This window comes from Dermacentor albipictus, chromosome 2, assembly GCF_038994185.2.
Source record: "Dermacentor albipictus isolate Rhodes 1998 colony chromosome 2, USDA_Dalb.pri_finalv2, whole genome shotgun sequence".
Classification (NCBI taxonomy): domain Eukaryota; kingdom Metazoa; phylum Arthropoda; class Arachnida; order Ixodida; family Ixodidae; genus Dermacentor; species Dermacentor albipictus.
The window spans coordinates 63132731-63156335 of record NC_091822.1 but is presented as its reverse complement, the minus strand read 5'-3'; the positions used below and the strand labels follow the sequence as shown (position 1 = coordinate 63156335).

Below are 23605 nucleotides of genomic sequence, written 5' to 3'. Positions count from 1 at the left end.
GGCCGGTCTCCGCACCAAGGACAGCGAGCGCTGTACAGCGTTGGGTGAATGGCATTTTTCAAATAAAGGTTTGGAAATGTGTGCGTCTGTATGCGGCGCCAGTCATGAGAGTCCTGCCTGGATAGGTCAGGGTGTGGTGAACTGTACTTTCTTCGCTCGCGCCGCTGGTGCTCAAGGATGTCTCGTGGTAAAAAGGGGTTTTCGTCAGAGTGGTCGGCTACTCGGTTGACAAAAGCACGAGCTGCGCCGTCCGCTCTCTCATTGCCCTCGAGTCCTGCGTGACCCGGGCACCAGATGATCATGTGTTTCTGCGTTAAGTTGGATCCTAATAGGTGAGTGGTGCTGTGTGGTAGCCTCCCGGTGAGGAATAGTCTACAAGCGACTTGGGAATCTGTAAGAGTTATCGACGATTGTCCCAGAGCGTCCTTAGTTTTAATAGCTAGCGCGATGGCTGAAGCTTATGCGGTATTCGCAGATGCAACTCTAGCCGTGGCACAAGTCACAAGCCCTTGATTTGCGGCCGCTCCTACCACTGCGAGGGCATATTTGTAAGCACCACATCGAGCCACATCTGTGTAGACTGTATCCGGATTTCCACCGAATTCCTGCATTAACTTTCGAGCTCGAGCATTTCTACGTCCCTGGTGGTATTTTGGACTCATGTTCTTAGGGATTGGGGCTACTATGATCCTTTCACGAAGGACTCTGGGCAGAGATTGGAGTTCTTCTCCCGCATAATGTGGACGAGTAGGGTAGCCCACGCGGCAAAGTAATTTTCTGCCAGAGGAGGTTAAGCTAAGCCGCTCCCGTTGAGATATGAGCGTCGCTGCCCGTAGCTCCTCGTAGTTATTGTTAATCCCGAGGGCCAGCACGCGTTCAGTAGAGGATCCCTGTGGTAGGCAGAGAGCCGATTTGTACGATGTTCTAATCAACGCATCTAGGGCCTTTAGTTCTGTTTTCGTGGGGTCCTGGAAAGGGAGGCTATATGTGAGACGACTTAGCACAAAAGCCTGAACGAGCCGGATCGTCTGTTTCCTTGAAACCTTTTCGGTGATAAGTTACTCTACGGATCATACGGGAGATCTGTTTCACCGTAGTCCTAAGGGTGTTAATGGTGTGGTCTACTCGTTTGTTACTTTGCAGCCACAGTCCGAGGACTCGCATTTTCTGGACCTCCTTTATCTGGCTGTCTCCTAGAAAGAGGTTCACCGGCTCGTGAGTTTGACGGCCTCGACCTCGTATCCTGATAAATTCTGATTTATCGGGAGCGCAGCTCATTCCACTGCTGCGAGCGAAGGTTTCAACAACGGTCGCTGCTTCTTGCAGGATTTCTTCTTTTTGTCCTAACGAGCCGCTGGGTGGCCATAGGGTAATATCGTCTGCATATGTCGCGTACCCTAGCCCAGTTATGACGTCCAGTGTTTTGGCTAAGCGTCTCATACCGATATTGAAAAGAAGGGGGGAGAGTATCGCCCCTTGCGGTGTACCTCTATTGGTCATGGGAAAAGGGTCTGAGCGCGTAGTGCCAATGCCTATTGTCGCGATGCGAGAGGTCAGGAAAGAGCGGGTGTAATCATAGATTCTTTGTCCACAACCGATGTAACTTAGCTCAGATAAGTTCATGTGAAATAGTGTCAAATGCGCTTTTTAAATCAAGAGCCAGGACGAGATGTTCCGCACCAACCGTGGTGTTGCATAGAACTTCTTCGCGAAGTAGCAGGAAAACATCTTGTGTCGACAAATGTTGGCGAAAGCCGAATATCTTAGTGGGAAATAGGTTGCGGTCTTCAATGTAAGACGTGAGACGTGTGTGGATCACCTTCTCAAATAATTTGCCAAGACAGGAGTTTAGTGATATCGGCCTGAGATTTTGTAGATCATGAGGTTTTCCTGCTTTCGGAAAAAGCACGATTTTGGCCTCCTTCCACTGTTGCGGAACTACGCCCCTCTCCCATATCTGTTCATTAAAATACCGGGTAAGCTGTTCTAGGTGCTCGTCGCTCAGGTTCCGGATCATAGCATTTGTGAGCTGATCTGGTCCTGGAGCAGTATTTCTCTTCGCTGCTTGCGCTGCCGCGAAGAGTTCTGCCTTAGTTATCGGAGCGTCTAGCACCGCGTTTTCTTGCCCTTGGTATGGCAAGGTGCATGGGGGAGTGATTACTGCTTCTACGTACTTCTCTTTAAGCTTAGTGTGGAGGGCCTGATCTGTTCCTTAAAATTCTCCGGCAAGTTTTTGAAGAGTGCGGTTATTGGCCGTTTTTGTTTTTCCTGGTTCCATTAGGCTGCGAAGTATCGCCCATGTCTTGGAGGTGTGTAACGTTTCGCGAAGTGAGTCGCAAAAGCTCGCCCAACTCGCTGTTTCTAACTGCTCTGCGTAAGCGTTTGCCCGCTCTGATATTTCAGCACTTCTGTGGCGCAGTTTGCGATTAAGTCGCTGTTTTTTCCATCGTTTAATTAGCCCCCTTCTGGCTTCCCACATATGTAGCAGATGGTTGTCAACTACCGGCGTTTCCGCTGTGAGCGCTAGCCGCTTAAATGTTGCTTTATGAGCGTCTCGTATGTGTGTTGCCCACTCTTCAGTGTTCTCAGGTGATATCTCAGGTATGGGGATTTTGCGATAATTTACCCAGTTCGTGATTACCACCTGGCCACAGGGTCGCCGAAATTTCGGGGAGCCTACCGACACACTGATAATGAAATGGTCACTGCCTAGATTCTCTCCTAGATTGGTCCAGAATACCTCGTTGACATTATTTGTGAATGTGAGATCTGCAAAGGTGTCTGCACTGACGCTGTTACCTAATCTTGTCGGGATTTGAGGGAGATGGATGAGTTGGAGATCATATGCTTCGGTCGCTCGCTCGAGCTCCCGGCCTTTGGGGATGTTTGTTCGGTAACCCCAGCTGGTGGGAGGAGCATTGAAGTCCCCAAGAAGCAGTAGTCTATCCTGGGTGCCGGAGTGACACATGACGTACCGAATGATGGCCTCGAAATCGGCCCTCCTTTCTTTAGGTGGGCTATACACGTTCGTGAGTATGGTTTTTGCCTTGCTACGCTTCTGCGGTAGTATTGTTACAATTTGATGGTTGATGCTGCTAGTCGCCAGATAATCTATACTGTTTGTTATGTCCTTGAGCACCATCGTCGCGACCTTAGGGTAGTCTGGGTGGGTTATCGTGTAGTAGCCAGTCAACGTGACCGGCTTGTTACGGATCTGTTGCAAACAAATAACATCAGGCTTGACTGGCACCGTGTTAATGTACTGTTGTAGAGCTGCCGCCCGTTTGTGGAAGGTGCGGCAGTTCCATTGCCAAATTTCGAGATATTCGTGATGTACTCGCGTTCTACTCGCCATGAATAGTGCTTTCGCTGTCCGACGTCGATATGGGTGGCGGACGACGGTTAGATTGAGCGCTGGGGCTAATGCTGGCTCGCTTACGAGCCGCGCTCTTTGCACTGGCCACAGATTCATCGACGTAAGTTTTTAGGCTTTGAAATTCTGCGTACATCTGCTGCTGAAAATTTTGCATAGTTTGTAATTGATGCACAACTTGTTGGAGTGTAACCTCCACAGAATTCGGCGTCGTTATAACCTCGAGACGCATGCCTGCTGCTTTAGTATGCGCTGTTATGTTCGTTTCGGTACAGCGACTAGCTTTGAGGGAGGCCAACTCTCGCTTAATTTCTGCCAAGCTCTCGCGGAGGAGCTTGTTCTCGTTAATGATCTTCCGATATTCGGGATTTTCTGTTATAGTAGCAGTAGGAGAAACGACTCGTGCCCAGCTTACCGTGTTATCTTGTGGCGCTTGCTTGGTCACAGTGCCGAAAGCCCCCGATTTAGGCGGTTTTGGTGATTGGTAATGAGGTGGGTTTTTGGGATTAGAGTTCTTTCGGGTCCGAGATCTTGACCTGGATCGACGGCGAGTCTCTGATACCTTCGGTGAGGGATCGGATGCGGATTCTCCATCATCGGAACTGAACCAACGTAGGCGTTGAGGTGGCTTCGTTGAGCTGTCCTTCCGAGTAGTCCGTTGAACGCCAGTCCTCGGCGTTTTTTTGCTTTGGGGTTTGAGACGTTTTTGCAACTTCGGTCTCCTGTCATGTGACCCTCCCCACAGGCTGCACACTTGGGAGCACACTCATGTCCGGCTACAGGGTCCCGTTGTCCACATGTACGACATACTGGAATGTGTGGCTGGGTACAAACTTCCAATCGGTGACCAATTTGGTGACGCACTTTGCACACCTGAGTGGTAATCTTGAAGGGATAGCAAGCAAGTTCTCCGCCATTGTAGTAGACGAACCGCGGTGTAATACCTCCAAAAAACGTGATAACGGCCGTTTTAGTGTTACAAAACATGCGCGCTTGGAGAATTTGCACCCCTTGCGTGCGTATGCGTAGATTCGCTTTTAGCATTTCAGGCGTCGTGTGCGGGTCCAAGCCGTGAATGACACCCTTGGTTGTCCCGTCAATTGTCGCTACATAGGCGTTGACCGAGTGAGGCCGGCCGTTGATGTTGAGCATTTCAATACGTCTAACGTAGTCCGCCACTGTCTGGTGCGGCGTGGACACGATAAAGATGTTGGAGCCCGGCTTGATTCTGAGCAGAAATTGCTCACCTGATATTTTCCCGTTGCATGTAGCAATCACGGCATCCGCCAGTAGTGGACTAGCCAGGTTCTTGACCGGTAGCACTTGATGCGGTCGCACCACTATCTTAAAATCATCCTTTGACAGGGGGGGTAACCGCCTGTATGCTGGTTTGTGTTTAGATTTTCCGGCTGCTTGACAAGCGGAAACTTGCTGATTCTTCAAGGTCCCCGAATATTCCAGTGCTCTGGTCTTCTCCTCTTTCGCATCCTTCTTTTTCTGCCGAAGCGTGAGGAGCGTCTGCCAATCCCCATCTGTTTGACTTTGGCTCTCTGTCCCTGCGTTCTGGTCGCTGGGTCCTTTTGGTGTCGTGAGGTTGTGAGCAGCGGAGTCTTGAAACACCATGCTGTCAAGGTCCTGGCGGCGCGTCTCCGTCACCCGCGAGGGTCCGGGACGCGCAGGTGCGTCAGGCGGTTGACTTGCAAGAGCCATCGAGCGGTCGGTGGGAAACGGCAAGAAAGCCGCTTCCCATAAATCGCTGATGACACGGCTTCTCGTATGGCGCAAATTAAGTAATTATGCACATGTTGCAGCTTCATAGCTAAAGTTTCCCGAGTACTGCATACCTGCCCATGCAGAAACGGACTTTGCGGTGAAAGCGTCCATAAAGGAAAGGAATAGGTGTGGAAAGTGCTCTGCGCTAATTATCCTCTTGGCTTAGTTGTTCTATTGCTCACAACACAGAAAATAGAACATTGCGCTCCCTGGAAGTGACCGCCACTTGTGCATTTCCCAGAGCTTCCATTCGAGAGTTAACACATTCTGATTCACTCATTCACTGGCTACTATAAGACATTTATTTTTTTTTTACATTTACCCCATTGATCTGTGGTTGATGTGGTTCGACCTACCAAGTTAACACTGGCCCACCGAATGGAAACGCCGAGCTATTCATACTGCTCGACTATGGGTATGACGCTGTTGAATTGACGCCACGTAATGGCTCCCAATTTCTCTGCGCTAAACATGAGGCCTAGGTTTGTCGCTGCATTGCCAGAGATATTAGAAAGTGTCTGTGTGTATCTCGTGCTGCTGTGCCACGACGTGAGCGCCCCAACCGCAAACCATCGCGAGTGGGCAACACCCTCTACAGAACTTAAGGCCTTCTCGCTGTACCCTCTCCGCTTGCGTTACGTCAAGCAAAAGAGACCCACATTAAAATTCCGTGCATCGTGCGACGAAGCTACGAGCGGCACAGCTGTGATGAAAATGAGACGCGGAAGACCGAGTGGGCGACGACGGCGACAACAATTCGATCAGTTCCGGGAACCTTGCTGCGTCTTGAATAGCTTCGGGATTAACAAAGTGCTGGCATGCCACGACATGCTTCCGAGCGCATGTTTTTTTTTCTATTTTTTTGTCTACGTGAACTATGCATGTATTCTCTTCGCTTGCGCTTCGATTGCGGTTGTGTGTCCTGCATGCCTTCACTGCCGCGGAATGTGGATTACGTTCATGCCTAATATGCCTAATAAGTGTTGCGTGCCCAATTGCTGGAGCAATTAGAAATAGGGACCGAAAAATCAGGCGTTCATGTTTCCTCAAGATCAATGACAGCATATTGGGTGCCAATGCTAAGGCAATGAAGAGAAAAGCTGGAATTCAGTGGAATAAGGCAGCTGTTTCTTTGAAAATATTTGCACGAACGTGTTGTATCTGCATCGCTAAACTCATTTAGGGTGTTGTAAATATGTGGACTCGAAACCGAAATTATTCGTTTGGAGCATAATCTAGACTGGAATAAATACATGTGTCCCGAATGTGAAGAAGGGCACACCAGTGAAATTGTCATGAGATATGTGTTATGGTGCAGTGGAAACATTTTGTTGAAGAACTTTTGTGGTCACATGAACGCTAAACTCTTTGACGCCGACGATAAATCAAGGCAGAGAAGCTACTCTGAATAAGATCGCAGCACTGTGACTTTTCAATATAAGCCATGCTCCCTGTCATCATTTACCCGAAATTTGCTCTCATTCCTAAGGTTGAACCATTTCATTATTTATGGACGGGCTTTTTAATAATGCAGCGCGTAAATAGTTTTGCATAAAAAAAATAATATTGTAACACCCTCTGTTCTCTGCGGGCTATCTGCTCAACTATGTATAAAAAAGCAATAATTGCGCTCTGGTTAACGTTGCCAATAAGGGCGCGATCCCTTCATTCAACCCGTATCCCCGTACACGCCGCCGGCCTCTTCTCCGTGACGTCACTCGCCGAGAGCTCAGGCATTCTCTTGTCAAGGCGTTGGAGTGGGGCGCTGCCACCGATAACCGTAGCTAGAGGGAAGGGGGAGGCGCACAGGAACCAGTAGGAACGAGAGAACATGTGAAAGTACGCGGAATGGCGCCGGCGCATACGTCCATGCCCACACACTTGTCTGTTCACTGTTTTCATTGAATAGCATGAAACCTGACTTTCGACGCTAAATGTCAACCCTAAATTATCCTGAATCCGTAATCCTAAACCCCTTAATGGCGAACTGCATCTCGACCACGGGTCGGGCCGGTACTGCACTATCTTCGGTATCGGCCCATGTATGGGGAGTGCTTAACGCCTGTATCGCCTCCGCCGCGGATAGGCCACTATTGCACTATCATCGAGGTCGGCCCACGTACGGGCAGTGCGTAACGCCTGCTTCGCCTCTGCCGCGGCTCGGCCCTGTATTGCACTTCCATCGGGATCGGTCCACGTATGGGGAGTTCTTAACGCCTGCGTCAACTCCGCCTCGGGTAGGGCCAGTATTGCTTTATCTTCGGGATGGGCCCACGTATGGGGAGTGCTTGACGCCTGCTTCACCACTGCCGCGGGTCGGGCCGATATTTCGCAATCTCCGTGATCGGCCCACATACGATGAGCTTTTTGCTTACGACACGAAAATTTCCTTGGGCGGTAGGGGTATAGAGATTTGCTGTAATAAAACCATGGATATTTACAATGGGAAGAAAGAAATGAGCAGGAAAAATCTGCAAAACACAAAGGCAGTGCCTTGCTGTTTGAGCCTCGAGCTGGTTGCCTAAGGATAAAAACATACTGTAGCAAATATTCGCAAGAAGATAAGATAGTTGCATGCTGTAGCGGCTGCATACATATGCAAAATTTCGGATACCACTGAGCATATCCCAAATGAATCTGAAGGAATTCACCGAGTAAGACCCGTAGGTAATGAACCTTTTCCAGAAGCGCTTGGACATAATGTGGACGGAAGTATCAAGCCGTGAGTAACCGAGATAAGTACGTTACGTTTACATTATTGGTGAAAAAAAGGAGGGAAGAGATCGATACGAACGGATCCACTTGTGAGCCATTCCACTATGTGAAGGCGGATTATCAACGAAGCTGTTTAGCACACGAAACAGAGGTGACACGGAATTTTGAACAAAGGTATGAACTCATTTACTTTGCTTTTTTGTGCACATTGGCATGGACGACGGGACCGCCACTACGGGAGAGTGGAAGGAAAGTAGATACGCAAGCGTTTGGAACGCCGACAAAGAGAGGACGATGCGAACGTAGACATGGCCGACGCGTGTCACATTGTAGTGTCTGTTCTTACCAGATTAATAGCTGATACCGGTTCTATTGGGACCCAAGATATTTATTGGAACCCAAGAACTTATTTGTGCAACTTGGCAGAGTGCTTGAAGCTTGTTTCACCTCCTCCGCTGTCGGCCAGTTATTTCACTACCTCAGGGATGGGCCCAGGTTTTTTGCCCACGCAGAACAAAACTGCACGGAAGCCTAGCCATAAACAGCTTCGTTGCAAAATACTACAATGAAAAACATGACCAGCATACCTGAATATTTCAAGTGGGCTAGGTGGATATTTGTCACTGGCCCGCTTCAAAGGGGAAGCCAATAAATAATTATTATCATCAGTGGTATTTGAAACAGTCATTGATGCATCAACCTATTACTGCAGCAGCGTTCTATGTTCACAAGTGGCCGAAAAGGTCAAATTATGGATCGTTAACGAAAGTTGCACTCACTCCTGTGAAACCCACCCACCGTTCTGCTTTGCAAGGGGGAGAAGCTGTTTTCACAACTCACTCGTCTAGGGAAGGGCTTGTGCGCCGCCAACTTCAGCAACGTCACACATCACATGCATGGCAGCTTTTCTTTTCTTTTCGTCTATTTGGCTTCAGATCAGTGTTTCCTGGGCGCGGGTTCCCATGCTGGCTTGTTTGCTTTGCTTCATGCGCGTTCTGTTTGTTTATTAACTTACTGCAAATGACACTGGCGTGTCAAGAATGAGCTATACTTTTGATCTTCAGGCACCCATTCTAACAAAGCACTTGCACGACTAATAACATGACGATGACATTTCGTCCGTCTGCTTAAAATCGGAAGACTAGCTGAAACAGGTAGAACGATCACTGGCTGCGGCTAACGTTGAATTCGCGCTTCGTTCGTCACCAAGGCAGGGGAGTGCACTAATTGGTGGAGGCGATTCATACCGCCGTCAAAAGGGCACTTTAGTTCGCGAATTACATCGATCTAAATAGGAATAAATTCTGAACGAGTGCTACTAAACGGCAATTTTTGAATCGCAATTGATTTTGTCTGTCCTAAACCCAGATAGGATATAAATGTTTGATTCAGATTAACCTCAATCGCTATTGAAAGTAGAGTAGCCTGAAGGCCCTGAACACTGGTATTTAAAGGTTGAACATTCGCACTAGTTGCACATGGCTGGCTGTCCCAGCTTGTGTGGGCGGTGGAAATAATTTAGGCATAGGTAGTGCTAATGATATCGCACGGAGCGGTTTAAATTTGTTCGCTTATCGCTTATAAATTTCGTGCTACAATAGCGAAAACAAATCAGATTCTTAGCTAAATTAAATTAATGTGCGCTTCTCTCTTGACGGGTAAGACAACGACATAATCATTCATTTAACTTTTTGTAACGATGCAGCTGGGTCAACTTTGGAAAATCAATTACCGGAACAGAGATAAGCCGACTACGAAAGAACAAGAACCACTCCTTGGATGGCACATTGAGTACACTTTACAACGCACAGAATAATTAAACTTTGCACGCGTAATGCGAAGGTTGTGGGATCGTTCCCCACCTGCGGCAAATTGTTTTTTCATCTACTTTCATTTCCATGAATTTATCGTTTCATTATTTCATTCATTAAGCACAAGTAATTTCCCCTAAATTGCCCTTGGTGTCAGTGTTTGTTGGCTTCTTATGATACGACTAATTTCGCAATTATAGCTTACAGCTAGCATTACGCTAGCGCAAACTGGATCGGTCACTTGTCTTTTGATATACTTGCGTGCGTAAATGGCTTTAGCTTTCTTTAAATCCGCTCGGGTCAATGCGTGAGAAGTTAGGTCAGAGCAGCGTTGCACTGTTTGCCTTAGGCTGACCTAGATTTCCATAAGCAGCTGAGTACAGCTAATTAAGCCTCAAGGTCAACTGTAGAGCAGCTTTCAGCTTGTGTCAAAGGATCAGGGGCACACATAGAAGGTTAGTGGGGGACACAGTTCTCATGCAACCTGAAATGTTTGTTGTAAAGGTGGTTCACAGCTGCTAGTATGTCACCGCACATCTTGGTAGTGATAACGAGTCGGTAGCTGCGTACAACAATGCCGTGTTCCGTGTGTAATGAGGATATCTACAGGGGCTTGTTTTCAAGGCGTATCTTATTTTGTTGTAGCGCAAGCTGAACAAGGACAACAGAAAGCGCTGTGTGTGTCAGATGTGCCTTTCTGTTGTCCTTGTTCAGCATGCGCTACAACAAAATGAGATGTTACATGCATAGTTCATCCCGTAAATCCAAGTAGCTGCGTAACTGCCGAATGACGTCAGCTCCCTGTCGCGCCAACTTGTGCTTGTATGACAGCGAAGCTGTCTATGGCTACCCTCCGGAAAATCGTGGCGCGAATTGTAAAGGCCTTGCGGCAAAGCCAATTCTCTTGCGAATGCTCTATAGCTTTCAATCTAATCTAGGTACTTGGGAAAAATATTTATACTGAAATTTGACGCTAAGACGACTCCATCAATACGGCAAGTTTGATTTACTTGTCAAAATTAGTTCATTCGCATTGAAGTTGTAAACGATACAGAATTCCCGCCTGCTGTCAATACATGGGCATCCACGGAGGGAGTACGGTGACAGAAAGCGGCCGTAATTCTTGTTTTAAGAAAACTCTCTGGACACGAATTATATTACGCGTGCCCGCGTAGACGACGCCAACATTAGACCGAGTTTCATTAACTTTTCACATTACATAGTTCGCATTGAAGCAGCAAACATTGTGGAATTTCCATCTGCTGTCAATACATGGGCTTCTAAGGAAAGGAAACGGAGAACCCCATATTTGTCTGCTAGAATAAAGCTCTAGTCCTTCGAAAAGTCATTCAGCCAATTAACTCGAAAATATGCTCATTTGCTAATTAGAAAAAAAGTGTTTTGTTTTGTGCAATATTTCGAACTGTGCCCCGGTCAACGCACATCGTCGCTTTCGTCGAGGCTCTGTTTAACGGCCACCTACGCTTAAACGACGCTCCGTCGCAGCTGTGTCGACAACACCCGCGTCTCTATAGGGGCGTCGTAAAAGATCTTCCGTGGAAGCTCTGTGTATGTATGACGAAGTGCGCGACGTAGTGCGCGCCTGATATGACGACTAAGGAGAATTTTTGTACCATTTCGCTCCACCGCTGGCTATGGGAAGGCCACGCGTGATAAAAGAAAGCGCAACTAAAGAGAAAAAGACAAGACAACAAATTATTATGTATTCATTTGTATTTCACGTAAATGACATGCACACAATTAGATGTACAGTTACATACTAACAAAACTCTGTACCGATATATCTGATACCACAATAGCAGCTTCGGTGGTCGACCACCATCACAGGAAGGAATGGCTCCTCAATTTTACTGGCGAAGTTGCTGCATGGCCGGTTGTTCGGTTTCTTGCAAAGCTTGATTCAAGAAGCTTGCCTGAAAGGAGAAGATTCGCCAAGGTATTGTAGAATTTTTCTGCGGATTCACTCAAGATTGGTAAACTCGGAAAACGGTATAACAAGTCTAAAATAAAATGGTCTTTCCCTGACCTGTATTTCACTGCTAGGCGATACCTTTGCAGTTTGAGGCTCATGCGATGATTTCGAAGTGGGTGCTGACACAATGGTTTATTCAAAATTATTTCGAGTGGTTTGTGATCAGATTCCGCTGTGACCTCCGGGTACCAGAACCAGTAGTGCTGGAATTTCTCGTAACCATATACGACCGCTAGCATTTTTATATTTGTGCATATGTATGTTGTGCTTTCGAGAGAGACCAGGATGAGTGCGCTAGTGGCTGACCGTTTTTAATGATGAAAGCACCGAATCCCTTTTGACAGGCGTCTACGGATAGCGTGATAGGCTAGACTTTCTGGCAGTGAGCCTGAACTCGAGCTTTGGCCAAGGTCTCAAGAAAAGCTTTGAAAATAGTCTGATATAGGTCCTCGCAGACCTTCGCGACGTCCTCTTTTCAAAAGAGCTCGCCGAACGCAGCTGTGATCGCCGACAAATGTGGAATGACCTGTTATCATCATCATCAGCCTGGTTACGCCCACTGCAGAGCAAATGCCTCTCCCATGCTTCTCCAACTACCCCGGTCATGTACTAAATGTGGTCATGTCCTCCTTGCAAACTTATTAGTGTCAACCGCCCACCCTAACTTTCTGCCGCCCCTTGATACGCTTCCCTTCCCTTGGAATCCAGTCCGTAACCCTTAATGACCATCAGTTATGTTATGTCCTCATTACATGTCCTGCCCGTGCCCATTTCTTTTTCTTGATTTCAACTGAGAAGGGAATATCGCTAAAAAAAGACACGGACGAGTAAGGACATGGATGGGCGCAAACTCGCGACTGATTTTATTCAGAAAGAACACAAATATATATACCTAGATTCTTATTGCCTGATCATTGCCTAAGCGCACATGCCAAGAACGTTCTCTCTTTCTTATACAAATTGACACTAGAATCGCTTACGCAATCATCACCTGACTTATCAATGTAAAAAGCTTCTGCGAGTTCACGTGCTACCTGGTTACGACTGCGCCTTAAGATTTTGGTTCTAGCCAGCAAAGGCTGGCATGCTTTATCAGGCGTAGCCAAAGGGCATGCGCCGCAGTGTAAGGGCAAATTTGACCCTTTTTCGTTAACCATAGAAAGCTTATGTTCCCTTAGTTGTTCATTTATACAACGGAGCGCAATAGCCTAGAGCTGTTTTTTACCGTGAAGACGCACAAAGATGACAAGCCGTTCCGGTGTATTGTAGTGAAAAGGATACGTGGCAACGAAAGATTAGCTCTTTTCTCCAAAAGTGTTTAAGGAATTTAGTTATACAAGACCCTTTTGTTGTGAAGAATTCAGGTGATGTGGTCTCTTTCCTACAGGGTTCCTCATCTGTAGGTTACGCTGTCTCTTTTGACATAGAAAACCTGTTCTTTTCTATACCGCATGATGACCTATTTTGTGCAGTTAGGTCTTGCATCGACGAAAATGGTGTAGTAGATTTTCAGAATACTAGCGGCCTAACCGTGGACAATTTCATGAAGCTACTAGAATTTTATCTTGAGTCCACTTTTGTAACTTTTGACAACCATATTCATGTTCAACGTCAGGGCATTTGCATCGGGTCTTGTGTGGCACCGGTACTGGCTAACATTTTCCTGGCCAGCATCGATCGTGATCTGGTGTGTTATTTGGACGACAAGATGGTTCTGAGAGTTTTTAGATACGTGGACGATTATTTGGTGATTTTTAAGAAGCAACCCGGTTTGACGCACACGGTTACCGTGCAAGAGACCTTATCTGTCTTTAAACGACACGGGAGGGGTCTAACCTTCACCCACGAATTACCTGAACAAGATAGATTGCAGTTTTTAGATATTAACATCACTTTAACACCTGATCACACATGTTAGATGTACTCACCACGAGCCCGGAAAGACCTGTTGCCTTTTGAGTCCGCTCATTCTAAGACGGTAAAACGCGCCATTGTTATGCTGTGCCTGAAGGAAGCCCTGCAGAAATCATGTGTTCACCTGGTAAAGGACAGCCTCAGCAATCACATTGGCAGGTTACAGAAGGCTGGTTTTCCCGTTTCCGTCGTGGCTGCAGTGGCAGAGAAGCTTCTGCAAAGTTTGAAACCTAGAACACCTCAAGATGGTGGCGGTCAACTGAAGACCAGACCGGCGGTTCTACCCTATATTCATAGGGTGTCCCACAACCTAAAGAATGTTGCCAATCGCTACGGTGTGCCGGTGGTATTTTCTGCCCCGCGCAAGTTCGCCTCTTTGTGCCCCCGGATTGTCTCCGGCGAGGAATGCGTGCGAGACTGCACGAAACGTGACGCCACCCAGTTTGTCAGGTGTTCGGTCGGGGCTGTGTATGAAATTCCCCTGACATGTGGAAAAGTTTATATTGGCCAGACGGGCCGTTGTATAAATGAACGACTAAGGGAACTTAAGCTTTCTATGGTTAACGAAACAGGGTCAAATTTGCCCTTACATTGCGGCGCATGCCCTTTGGCTACGCCTGATAAAGCATGCCAGCCTTTGCTGGCTAGAACCAAAATCTTAAGGCGCAGTCGTAACCAGGTAGCACGTGAACTCGCAGAAGCTTTTTACATTGATAAGTCAGATGATGATTGCGTAAGCGATTCTAGTATCAATTTGTATAAGAAAGAGAAAACGTTCTTGGCATGTGCGCTTAGGCAATGATTAGGCAATAAGAATCAAGGTATATATATTTGTGTTCTTTCTGAATAAAATCAGTAGCGAGTTTGCGCCCGTCCATGTCCTTACTCGTCCGTGTCTTTTTTTAGCGCAATTCCCTTCTTTAAGTATGTACGACCGACTCGCCCAACAACGTGCTCTCCTCATTACCTCGCGTTCGTTCCCTCACCCAATCTGCTCTTTTCTTATCCCTTAAAGTTCCTCCATCATTCTTCTTTCCATAGCTCATTGCGTAGTCCTCAATTTAAGTAGAACCCTTTTCCTATGCCTCCAGGTTTCTGCCCCGTACGTGAGTCCTCTAAGACACAGGTGTTATACACTTTTCTCTTGAGGGATAATGGCAACCTGCTGTATTCCCTTACCACTTCCAGCGCTTCGCTACCTATGGTAAACTGCTGTTCTCTTCCCAGACTGTTGAACATTACTTTAGTTTTCTTCAGATTAATTTTTAGACCCACCCTTCTGCTTTGCTTCTCCAGGCTAGTGAGCATGCAGTGCAATTTGTCCCCTGAGTTACTAAGCAAGGCAATATCATCAGCGAATCGCAAGTTACTAAGGTAGTCTCATTTAACTCTTATTCCCAATTCTTCTCAATCCAGGTCTCTGAATACCTCCTGTAAACACGCTGTGAATAGCATTAGAGGGATCGTCTCTGCCTGTCTGACGCCTTTCGTTATTGGGATTTTGTTGCTTTCTTTATAGAAGACTGGGGTGGCTGTGGAACCGCTATAGATAGGCTTCAGTAATTTTAAGTACGGCTCGTCTACACCCTGATTCCGCAATGCCTCCATGACTGCTGAGGTTTCGACTGAATGATAGGCTTTCACGTGAACAATGAAATTATATATATATATATATATATATATATATATATATATATATATATATATATATATGTATATAAGTGTTGGTTTATTCCGCACATTTCTCTATCACCGGTTTGATAGTTATCATGATCGATTGATATAAACTCATCTATTGATATCAGGTGAAATTTTATTTGTGACAGCACGTACAATAAACATTGCTCTTTTAAATTTAAGCTGTTTGTAGCAAATTCACCTGAAACGCCGAAAAGTTTTATATCGTGAGAACAGAACACGGACAGCCGCGACGGAATTCGCCCTTTTGAAAGCTACGTATTTATGCAGAAATCGAAATGCAAATCGTTGGATATTGTGAACGACGTGGTGTGACATCTTCAGCAACAAAAGTGGAGGAACTTTAGTAAAATACTAGCCTGTGACGGCTCTTTGGGATGGGATGTATTTCTTCATTCAGCGGCGGACAGCTTGTGTTTACCAGAGAACTGTGCCGAGACTGTACGTAGTCGTTGTGTACGTTTCACATAAAACATAAAGGCATGTTATGCACCTGCATATCTTCTGGCACACTATTCACGTGTATTTTAGATCATGCAAACATCGATGCTGTTATAATAAAGCTCTTTATTTGCAGCAAGTTGATGTGATCCGTGTCGTTTTTTCACTCGGCCTATGAAGCAGTGCCAACCTTCAAGGGTAAATGTGGAAGAAGCTAATTCTGAGTCATCAATAAGAATATAATATATATATATATACCCAAAGCAAGCGAGCAGTGCAACAGCGCTAGCAGCAGCAGACGACGCCGGCGTCAGTCGTCTGTCGTACGGTACTCCTCACATGCGTCATTCGACTTTCGACACACATTTCAATTTCCCAACTATATGTTATTCAGATTTCGCATGTCGTTTCTAAATTGATATTATAAGTGAATAACATTGAAAACATCATATAGTATTAGTAAGTGGTCATTTTTCTGGTATCAGTGGAATTGCCATTAGAATCCAGGCGGTGCTAGCGTGACCTGCGAAAACCAGCCCCATTGGTCCTATCTGAATGTCACGGGCTTGTTGCGAGCTATAGCAGAAGAAGAAGAAGGGCAACGGCATTTCTGATTGCATATCCTGGGCCCTGCGATTTGCGACCACAGCAAGAACCTGAGCGATGCTTCCGAGCTCTCAGCATCAAGCCGATAAGAGCAAGAGGCGTCGTCGCCCTCGAAGTAACTCCGCAAGCTCTAGAGGACGCGAATTTTCTCGGAGCTCCAATTCCTCTGGCGAGCTTGAAGGGACGCGCCAGCGTCCGAGCGTTCCCACTCAAAAGGCTACCGCGGACGCCCAGTTTGATTCAGCTCAAGCAAGAGGCGCGACCGCCGCCACCGGATCAGTCGCCGAAATTCCTATGAACGAACCTCCTAAAAGTAAGCGAAGTCTGTCGTTTTACGATGGCGTCCAAGCCACTACACCCGACATCACCAGACCTCAGGAACAACAGACCGCTAGCACCGAACATGGCATGCGCAAACGGGGCATCGCTTCTACGACTGAATCAACTTTTTCGGTCGAACCAGGAGCCACCGACGGGCGTCCAAAACAAGCTCGAGCAGTCGCCGAAGGCGATGTCCAGCCTCCTGCAGGAGAACGCCACACCTCGCAGCCGACACCGGCACTAGAGTCTGCTGCTGGCTATCGGTCGATCACAGAACATGTGACATCTGCCACATCGAACAAGGAAGCAGTCGAGGCAACCCTGACGGCCGAAGTCCGCAGTTCAAAGCTACCGCCTGGTACGGTTAAGGCGAGGACACGCTCCGGCTCTACCGTCACTCTGGCGGTGCCCATCGACGCGGCCTCGCGAAGCGGACACTCGGGAAAATCGTCGCCTCAAGACTCGGGGTCCCAGCGCGAGCCATCGTTCTCGTCCTTCATTCAAGGTCTGAAGACGTTGAGCGCAGAACGCATTGCAGAGCAGCGGGCCAGGCGACCAGGAAGCAAGTCCACGATCAGGGACTCGGAACACGTGAGTGAGCTGTTTCTTTTCCGCGTCCACGCCGTACGGCACAGGGTCAGCTGTCAGTGTGCGACCTCTGGCAATCGAAAAGGTGTAAGATCTAGTCTTAGCAATGTGCGACGTATCATGGGAGTCACTAAGTTGCGAATACAGCGCTGTATTTTTCAAAGCGAAGCTTTTTTCTGCCCCTTCTCACGACTTTTCGGGCGCTGCTGCTGTGATCTTGCCGCGCGTGCCGCTGGGTTTCTTGCAACGCTACCAGATGGCACTAGCCTCCGCGCATGCCAACGGAACCTAGATGCAAGCTCCGTTTTATGGTGGTGACAGCCTTTGTAAACGTACTTACCGCCACCAGCTAGATTAGGGGGTTACGCTTTCCGACAACTTATAAGATGTGGGAAGCAAAATGACGAAAAAGAAGCCAACAGACGACGTTGTCTGCAACATTTGGGGACGCGAATTAATTAACTTTTACAGCGAAGCTGTCAAGGGCTACTTTCCCCACTACCATGTCCCCGCGTAGAAAAAAAAAAGCCCCACAATAAGGCAATGCCGGGCCGACCCGCGGCGGAGGGGACGCAGACGTTAAGAATCAACGAAGTATGTCGGTATTGCTACAGCTCCCTACATTACCCGAGGCCTTGTCTCGCCATCACGTTCATTTTTTTTTCTCTTTTGAAAGCTAACCTTTCTTTACCTCTTCTCGCGATTTTCCGGGCGTTCCTGTGATGGTCTTGCCGTGTGTGCCACTAGGTTTCTTGCAATACTACCAGATGGCACTAGCCTCTGCGAATCCCGAATGGCACCGCTGCGGTAGCGTTCAACAGTTTGTGCGTATGGCACGTGCTGTGCCTGCTTTCCTGTGCGACAGAAATGCGGGCGCTGAGCAGTGGAGGTCGCGTGCTGTGCTCTGATAGTGTAAACTTTACAATCGTCCATAACCTGAAGACAGCCCTCGGAGCTGGCGTCTTAAGCGTCTCGACAGCATGCTCGTCAGGAATGCAGAAGGAGCAGGTAAACACGCGCCAGCAAAATGGCTGCAAAGCATGCACTCAGCGTCGAGGACACCCAGGCCCGAAAGAATGGTCGCGCGTATCAGGAGCGTCTTCGCTACGCAGCGACACGTGGTGCAGATGCCGAATCTATGTATACAATGCATACATGCAATTAAATTATTTGAATTACGCGTAGCTCCAGAATACAATTTAACATTTCTGCCACGATGCGATGTGCCACGTGAAGCAGTGATAATGATCAGTCCTCTCAGGCATTATATACAATGACGCGCAACAACCTATCAACCAAACACGTCTCCCTGTGTATTCTGTGGAATACGCAGACAAACAGCAGCGACGCACGCAGTGTAACGTTCAACATCAACTCACCACTCTGGTATTGGTCTCAACACTGAAGAACTTACGCACTCGCTGCCAACATCACCGCTAATTATCATCAATCAAAGCAATACCGTGTAATGCCCTCGGGCCCCGAGGGTAATAAAATAAATAAATCAATAAATAGATAAATAATACATGAATAAGGAAATAAATAAATAAACCGCGTACAAAGCTTTGCTTATAACGATTACCACAGTGCACGGGATCCCCATCGAAGTTTTTTCTTTAAGGCACGTATGTACGGAAGGACGACCGAAAATGTTTTCGAGCACGGAAATCGCTAGAGAGCCTAATTTTATTCGGACTTCGCTCCACACTGTGGAATTTCAGCGGCCCGTGTCATAATTCCCAGGACTACTATACCGACTGCTCCTTTAAGGTGGAGGGCAGCGGGGCTCGCAGTAAAAAATGTCGTTTTTTTTTTGTCAATCCGGTGGCTCAAAAATACCTCCGATGGAGGATGCTTGTGTGAAAAGCACCACAGCGCGTGCGACACACTACCTGGAAGTGCTCGAAGTTGGGAGTGCATAATAAAGCACGTCGTGCGAAAACATAACGGCTGAAACCACAGCGCTGCTGCTACTGCACCTCAATCTCGACCCCATTCTCCATTATCTCACCGCGAACAGCACAGGTACTGCTGGTTTGCTGACGCGACAGCTCAGTCGAGCAAACACTGGCTGTAAGCATACAACAAGCAGAGCCTGAGCGCTATGGCTACCGTTCGCTGGCTCGTTCCAGAAATCGCTGGCAAAATACCGCTGCCGCATGCAAGCACTGAAATTCCTGCCTATCGATCCTTGCACGACAAGCTGTATCCTCTTCACCATAGCGCACACAATTCTGTCACAGGGGAGCCGAATAGCGAGCTAAAAATACCAAGTAGTGTCAACGCCTAAGCCCGGTTTTCCTGGGTAACCTCGCCAGCGTATTTTACAATATAACTATGGTTCCTTAACGAAAGCACGCAAATCTACATAATGAAAGGTGAGAACAACCACTGGCCTGCGTCATTATTAATGGTTCTCGGAGTACGTTCATGCCCGAACGGCAGGTGTAGGAATATTCACGTAAAGAAGGTGAAAAATAAATTGAAAAGCGCATGTGCCTTCTTTCTGGTAACATACACGCGCCCTCACTTTTTCTCAGCATGTAATTTTGTTGCCAGGATTGAGTGAGATATTTCTTTCGTGCTTCATTTTACAGGGGCAGCGCGGTTCACGGATAGTGATCAGAGTAGCAGGGATACCTATCACAAAGCGGCAAATCCTCCTCATGGCCATCTTAATTTTCATAGTGACAACCGTGACAGCCGCCGTCGTCATCCTGCTCAGACGAGAGCAAGAAACTCCTCCGACAAATCCGTACTGCCAGACCAAGGATTGCCTCGATCACGCCTGGCGCCTTTCCGATAAACTAAATAGCAGCCTCGATCCCTGCCAAAACGTCGGCGCTTACGTCTGTTCCGCTTGGTCCCCACCAAAGGGCTACCTTGAGCACTCTAACTCAGCCATGGATGACATACGGAAATCTTGGTTTCCATTGTTCGGAAATATTCTTAGAGAAGGCGCCAAGATAATTCGGGTTGGTCACAAGCCGCTACTCATGTATGCCACATGCATGGGCGACAGTAAACAGTACGGCTCGAACGTGGAGATCTTCTGGAAGTTCCTAAAGGAGTTTAGACTGTCGTGGCCGGAAGAGCCAGAGTCAAGTGACACCAGCGCCCTCGATGTACTGATAACGCTCGCGGTCAAGTGGCAGGTTTCACTCTTCTTTCAACTGAGACTACTGCGCTTGGGACCCGCACCGAATTGGCGTTTAACTTTAGATCCAGGTCCACTTGTATCGCTAATGTACCAGCATCATCTCACAATCAAAAATACCGGCGGATACGCCAAGTACTCGGCTGCGTTCTTCTACATCCTCAAGGGAAGGTATGACAAGGACGCGACGATAAACCAGACGCTCATAGAGACAACCATGGTGTTGGAAGGGGAAGTCTTTAGAAGACTCCTATTCGCCATGCGCCCACTTGGAGTCCAACAACTACTGGTGCCAATCGCCAAGATTAGACTCTACACTCCGCCTCTGGACTCGAACCAGTGGCTACGGGCATTAAAGCAGTTAGAGCTTCAGCCTGAGATGGAATCCAACGACCAGGTTCTCATAGCCGACAAAAAATTCTTCCAGACCATGGCGGCCGTGATGGCATCGTACACGGACACCCAGCTGCTGTCCCTGTTTGCGCGGTCTTGCGTGCAGCTCCTTGCACCGGCAGTGGATTTGCAGCTGCTGAAGTACCGGTACCACCAAGGCGTCATACTTTACCAGCCATACTTCTGCGAACGTTTTGTCGAGACAGCTTACCGACTCCTGGTGGTTGCTCTCACCTCTGTCTCGCGTTTCTCAAGACAGGAACGAGTCCTCATCTCTGCGAACTTCGACCACCTGGTTGCAACCGCCAGCGCTTTGCTCAACGCCACAGACTGGCTGGATGCCGAGAACCGACAACTTGCCGCTGTGACGCTGGCTTCGACACGCCTGCAGCTGTGGCCCCCAGAGCATTTCCTGGAGAACGAGGCACTCGACCGCATGTACGCGGCTTTCCCGAGCGCTGAATTGCCGTTTGCAGAATATTGGATCCAATCAAGTCGGTCTGCCGCTGATACGTACCGTGCGAGTGCCGATATTGACGTCTTGAGCTACGCGGTCAACTACGAACTGCCGTACCTCTTATACGATGCTGCAAATGCCGCAGTGAAGGTAGCTGTGGGTGCCATTGCTCCGCCCCTGTACTACCCTGACGGGACCAAAGCTATGTTCTACGGAGGACTCGGCTTCTCCATGGCGCTGAATCTCGTCGCATCCATGGACAAACAGGGACTGCGGTGGTATCCAAACGGCACTTTCGGCGACTCCTTTTTGTCCCAGTAAGCTTTTTTAGCATAGTTTCGCGAATGTGATGATTTTGACTTTTACATGACAGGTTATTCCAGAACAACGCAGATAGACTACTTTCCTAATATGATAAACATAATCAACACATTATTTTTGCTACTTCGCCAAGTTACAGCTTATGGAGATGCGCCATCGTTGGCCATAACACGGTTGTTTGAACTAAGCTAGCCTTTGTAGGTAATTGTGCGAAGAAATTGTGCCTGTAATAATAGACGGATGTTCGCGTATTCTGATAATAGAACTGGAAGAGCTAGTTTGTGAACTGATATATGACTGAAGAACCTTGATATCGCGATATGCTCTCAAGTACGCCCGACTGCATTTTGCAATAGCTGGGAAATGTTTACAGAGTGAAGCCACCCAAGCACTATACGAAATTCCCATTGTAGAAGTTATCTGAAAGCGCATAACTGCGTCCACAATATTCAAAAGTGGATGTTTTTTACCAGAATTTTTTTCCGCTAAACGGATGCGAAAGTGCTTACTTAAGAATCACAACTGCAATCTAAAATGTCCTGTCTCACATAGTGCGCTATTAACGCCGCACCTCCGTTTTGTTTTAACCATCAAAGATTACAGTACTCTTCTTTACAGCGCCGCTTCTCGAGCCTTCGAATAGCGGGACGGCTGCCTGGCGACTGCAGAGGAGGCTCCCGTCGTCGACTCCCCCACCTATCAGACCCGACCCGGCTCCAGGACCAGCGTCTTTCCTGAGATTCCCGCGCTCGAAGTGGCCTACGCAGCGTACAGGCGTTCCATCAGCGAAAGCGACGACTACAGTCCGCAGGGTATTTCCCGGAATCTCTCGGGCGATCAGGTGTTCTTCATGACGTTGTGCTACATGACGTGCAGCCTTCACGGAGGCGTGGGTCCGCACATGGTGGACTGCAACAAGGCTGTGAGCAATTCGGAGGCATTTGCGCAGGCTTTTCAATGCCCGTACGGATCAAAAATGAATCCCAAGAAGAAGTGCACATTCTTCACCCGATAAGTGGGGGCTGGAAAGTACCCAAATCACGCGCGATGTTTACCACGCCACAAGTGTGAACGTACACAATTTGTTTATCAGTGTCAGACAATATACCTCTCGCCTGGACCTTGCAATGCCTTGAAATCTGCTCGCCGTCTTTTGCAAAGCGACGGCGCTCTTTCCATGAGGGGTTCAGCAGTGCATCTGGCACTTCGTCTACGTGCCTTGTTCTGGCGTACGACGCACTCTAAAATACTGACGCGTTCTGTTTGGACGTTTCATGGCGGGCGCGCAATACAAGACGCCTCTTTTGTACGTTTTTGGCGCTTTTTGTTTTTGCTTTCTTCATATTACCCGTTCTTCAGCTCTCTGACTTCTTTTGTATTTAGAAATTTTACATTTAGTTATCAACAATGTGCCCATCTGCCTGTCTCAGACGTCGAAAAACATTGACGTCATCTACCGCGTTTGCGGGCTGTTTGCACTTTTGTTTAATTTTTGTTTGCGAATCCGTATTCATGAACGTGTTTTCGAAGACAATAAAAAAAATAATGGGGTTTTACGTGCGAAAACTTTCTGATTATAGGGCACGCCGTAGTGGAGGACTCCGGAAATTTCAACCACATGGGGTTCTTTAACCTGCATATAAATCTAAGCACACGGTTCTTTTCGCATTTCGCCGCCATCCAAATGCGGCCGCCGTGGCCGGGATTCGATCCCGCGACCTCGTGCTCAGCAGCCCAACACCATAGCCACTGAGCAACCTCAGCGGGTTCAATGTCCAATGTATTTCTGGGCTGTGCTTAAAAGGAATTTTTTTTATTTCATCAAGATTTTCTTTGTAATTCCCGGTTGCCTAGCGTGTGTTTTCTATGCCCGTCTGCCCTGCACCATTGAATATTCTACAGTTGGCTGAAGGGCACCTGGTGCACACTTACGAAAGCCTTGAAACAAGCTAATATTTGACAGGTTTGAACTGCTTCCAGAGCCAAATTATTCGTATCATTTCTCCAGTAACTGCCACACACAGAGTTCAGTGAATAAAACCTT

The 23605-nt window shown here is 47.7% G+C and overlaps 2 protein-coding genes and 1 non-coding gene across 4 annotated transcripts in view; 2 read left to right on the top strand and 1 right to left on the bottom strand.

The window, feature by feature from the left end:
- The first annotated feature begins 8169 nt into the window (after positions 1–8169).
- On the top strand, positions 8170–8361 carry LOC135909065 (U2 spliceosomal RNA). The gene has a single exon (XR_010566551.1). It is a non-coding gene; the product is annotated as a U2 spliceosomal RNA (small nuclear RNA).
- A 3047-nt stretch (positions 8362–11408) lies between these two features.
- LOC135909029 (phosphate-regulating neutral endopeptidase PHEX-like) overlaps positions 11409–23605 on the bottom strand; it is a 40235-nt gene continuing 28038 nt past the window's right edge. The window contains exon 3 of one of the 2 annotated variants that reach the window (XM_070533645.1): positions 11409–11606. In XM_070533645.1, the coding sequence (XP_070389746.1) occupies positions 11541–11606 (66 nt within the window). In that variant the 3' untranslated portion in view covers positions 11409–11540. The remainder of the gene's footprint in view (positions 11607–23605) is intronic. The other variant, XM_070533646.1, reaches the window with a different exon arrangement.
- On the top strand, positions 16194–23015 carry LOC135909028 (endothelin-converting enzyme 1-like). The gene is made up of 3 exons (XM_065440884.2): positions 16194–17236; positions 19831–21557; positions 22180–23015. Exons 1-3 carry the CDS (start codon positions 16382–16384, stop codon positions 22202–22204), a joined length of 2607 nt encoding a protein of 868 aa, XP_065296956.1. The 5' UTR covers positions 16194–16381; the 3' UTR covers positions 22205–23015.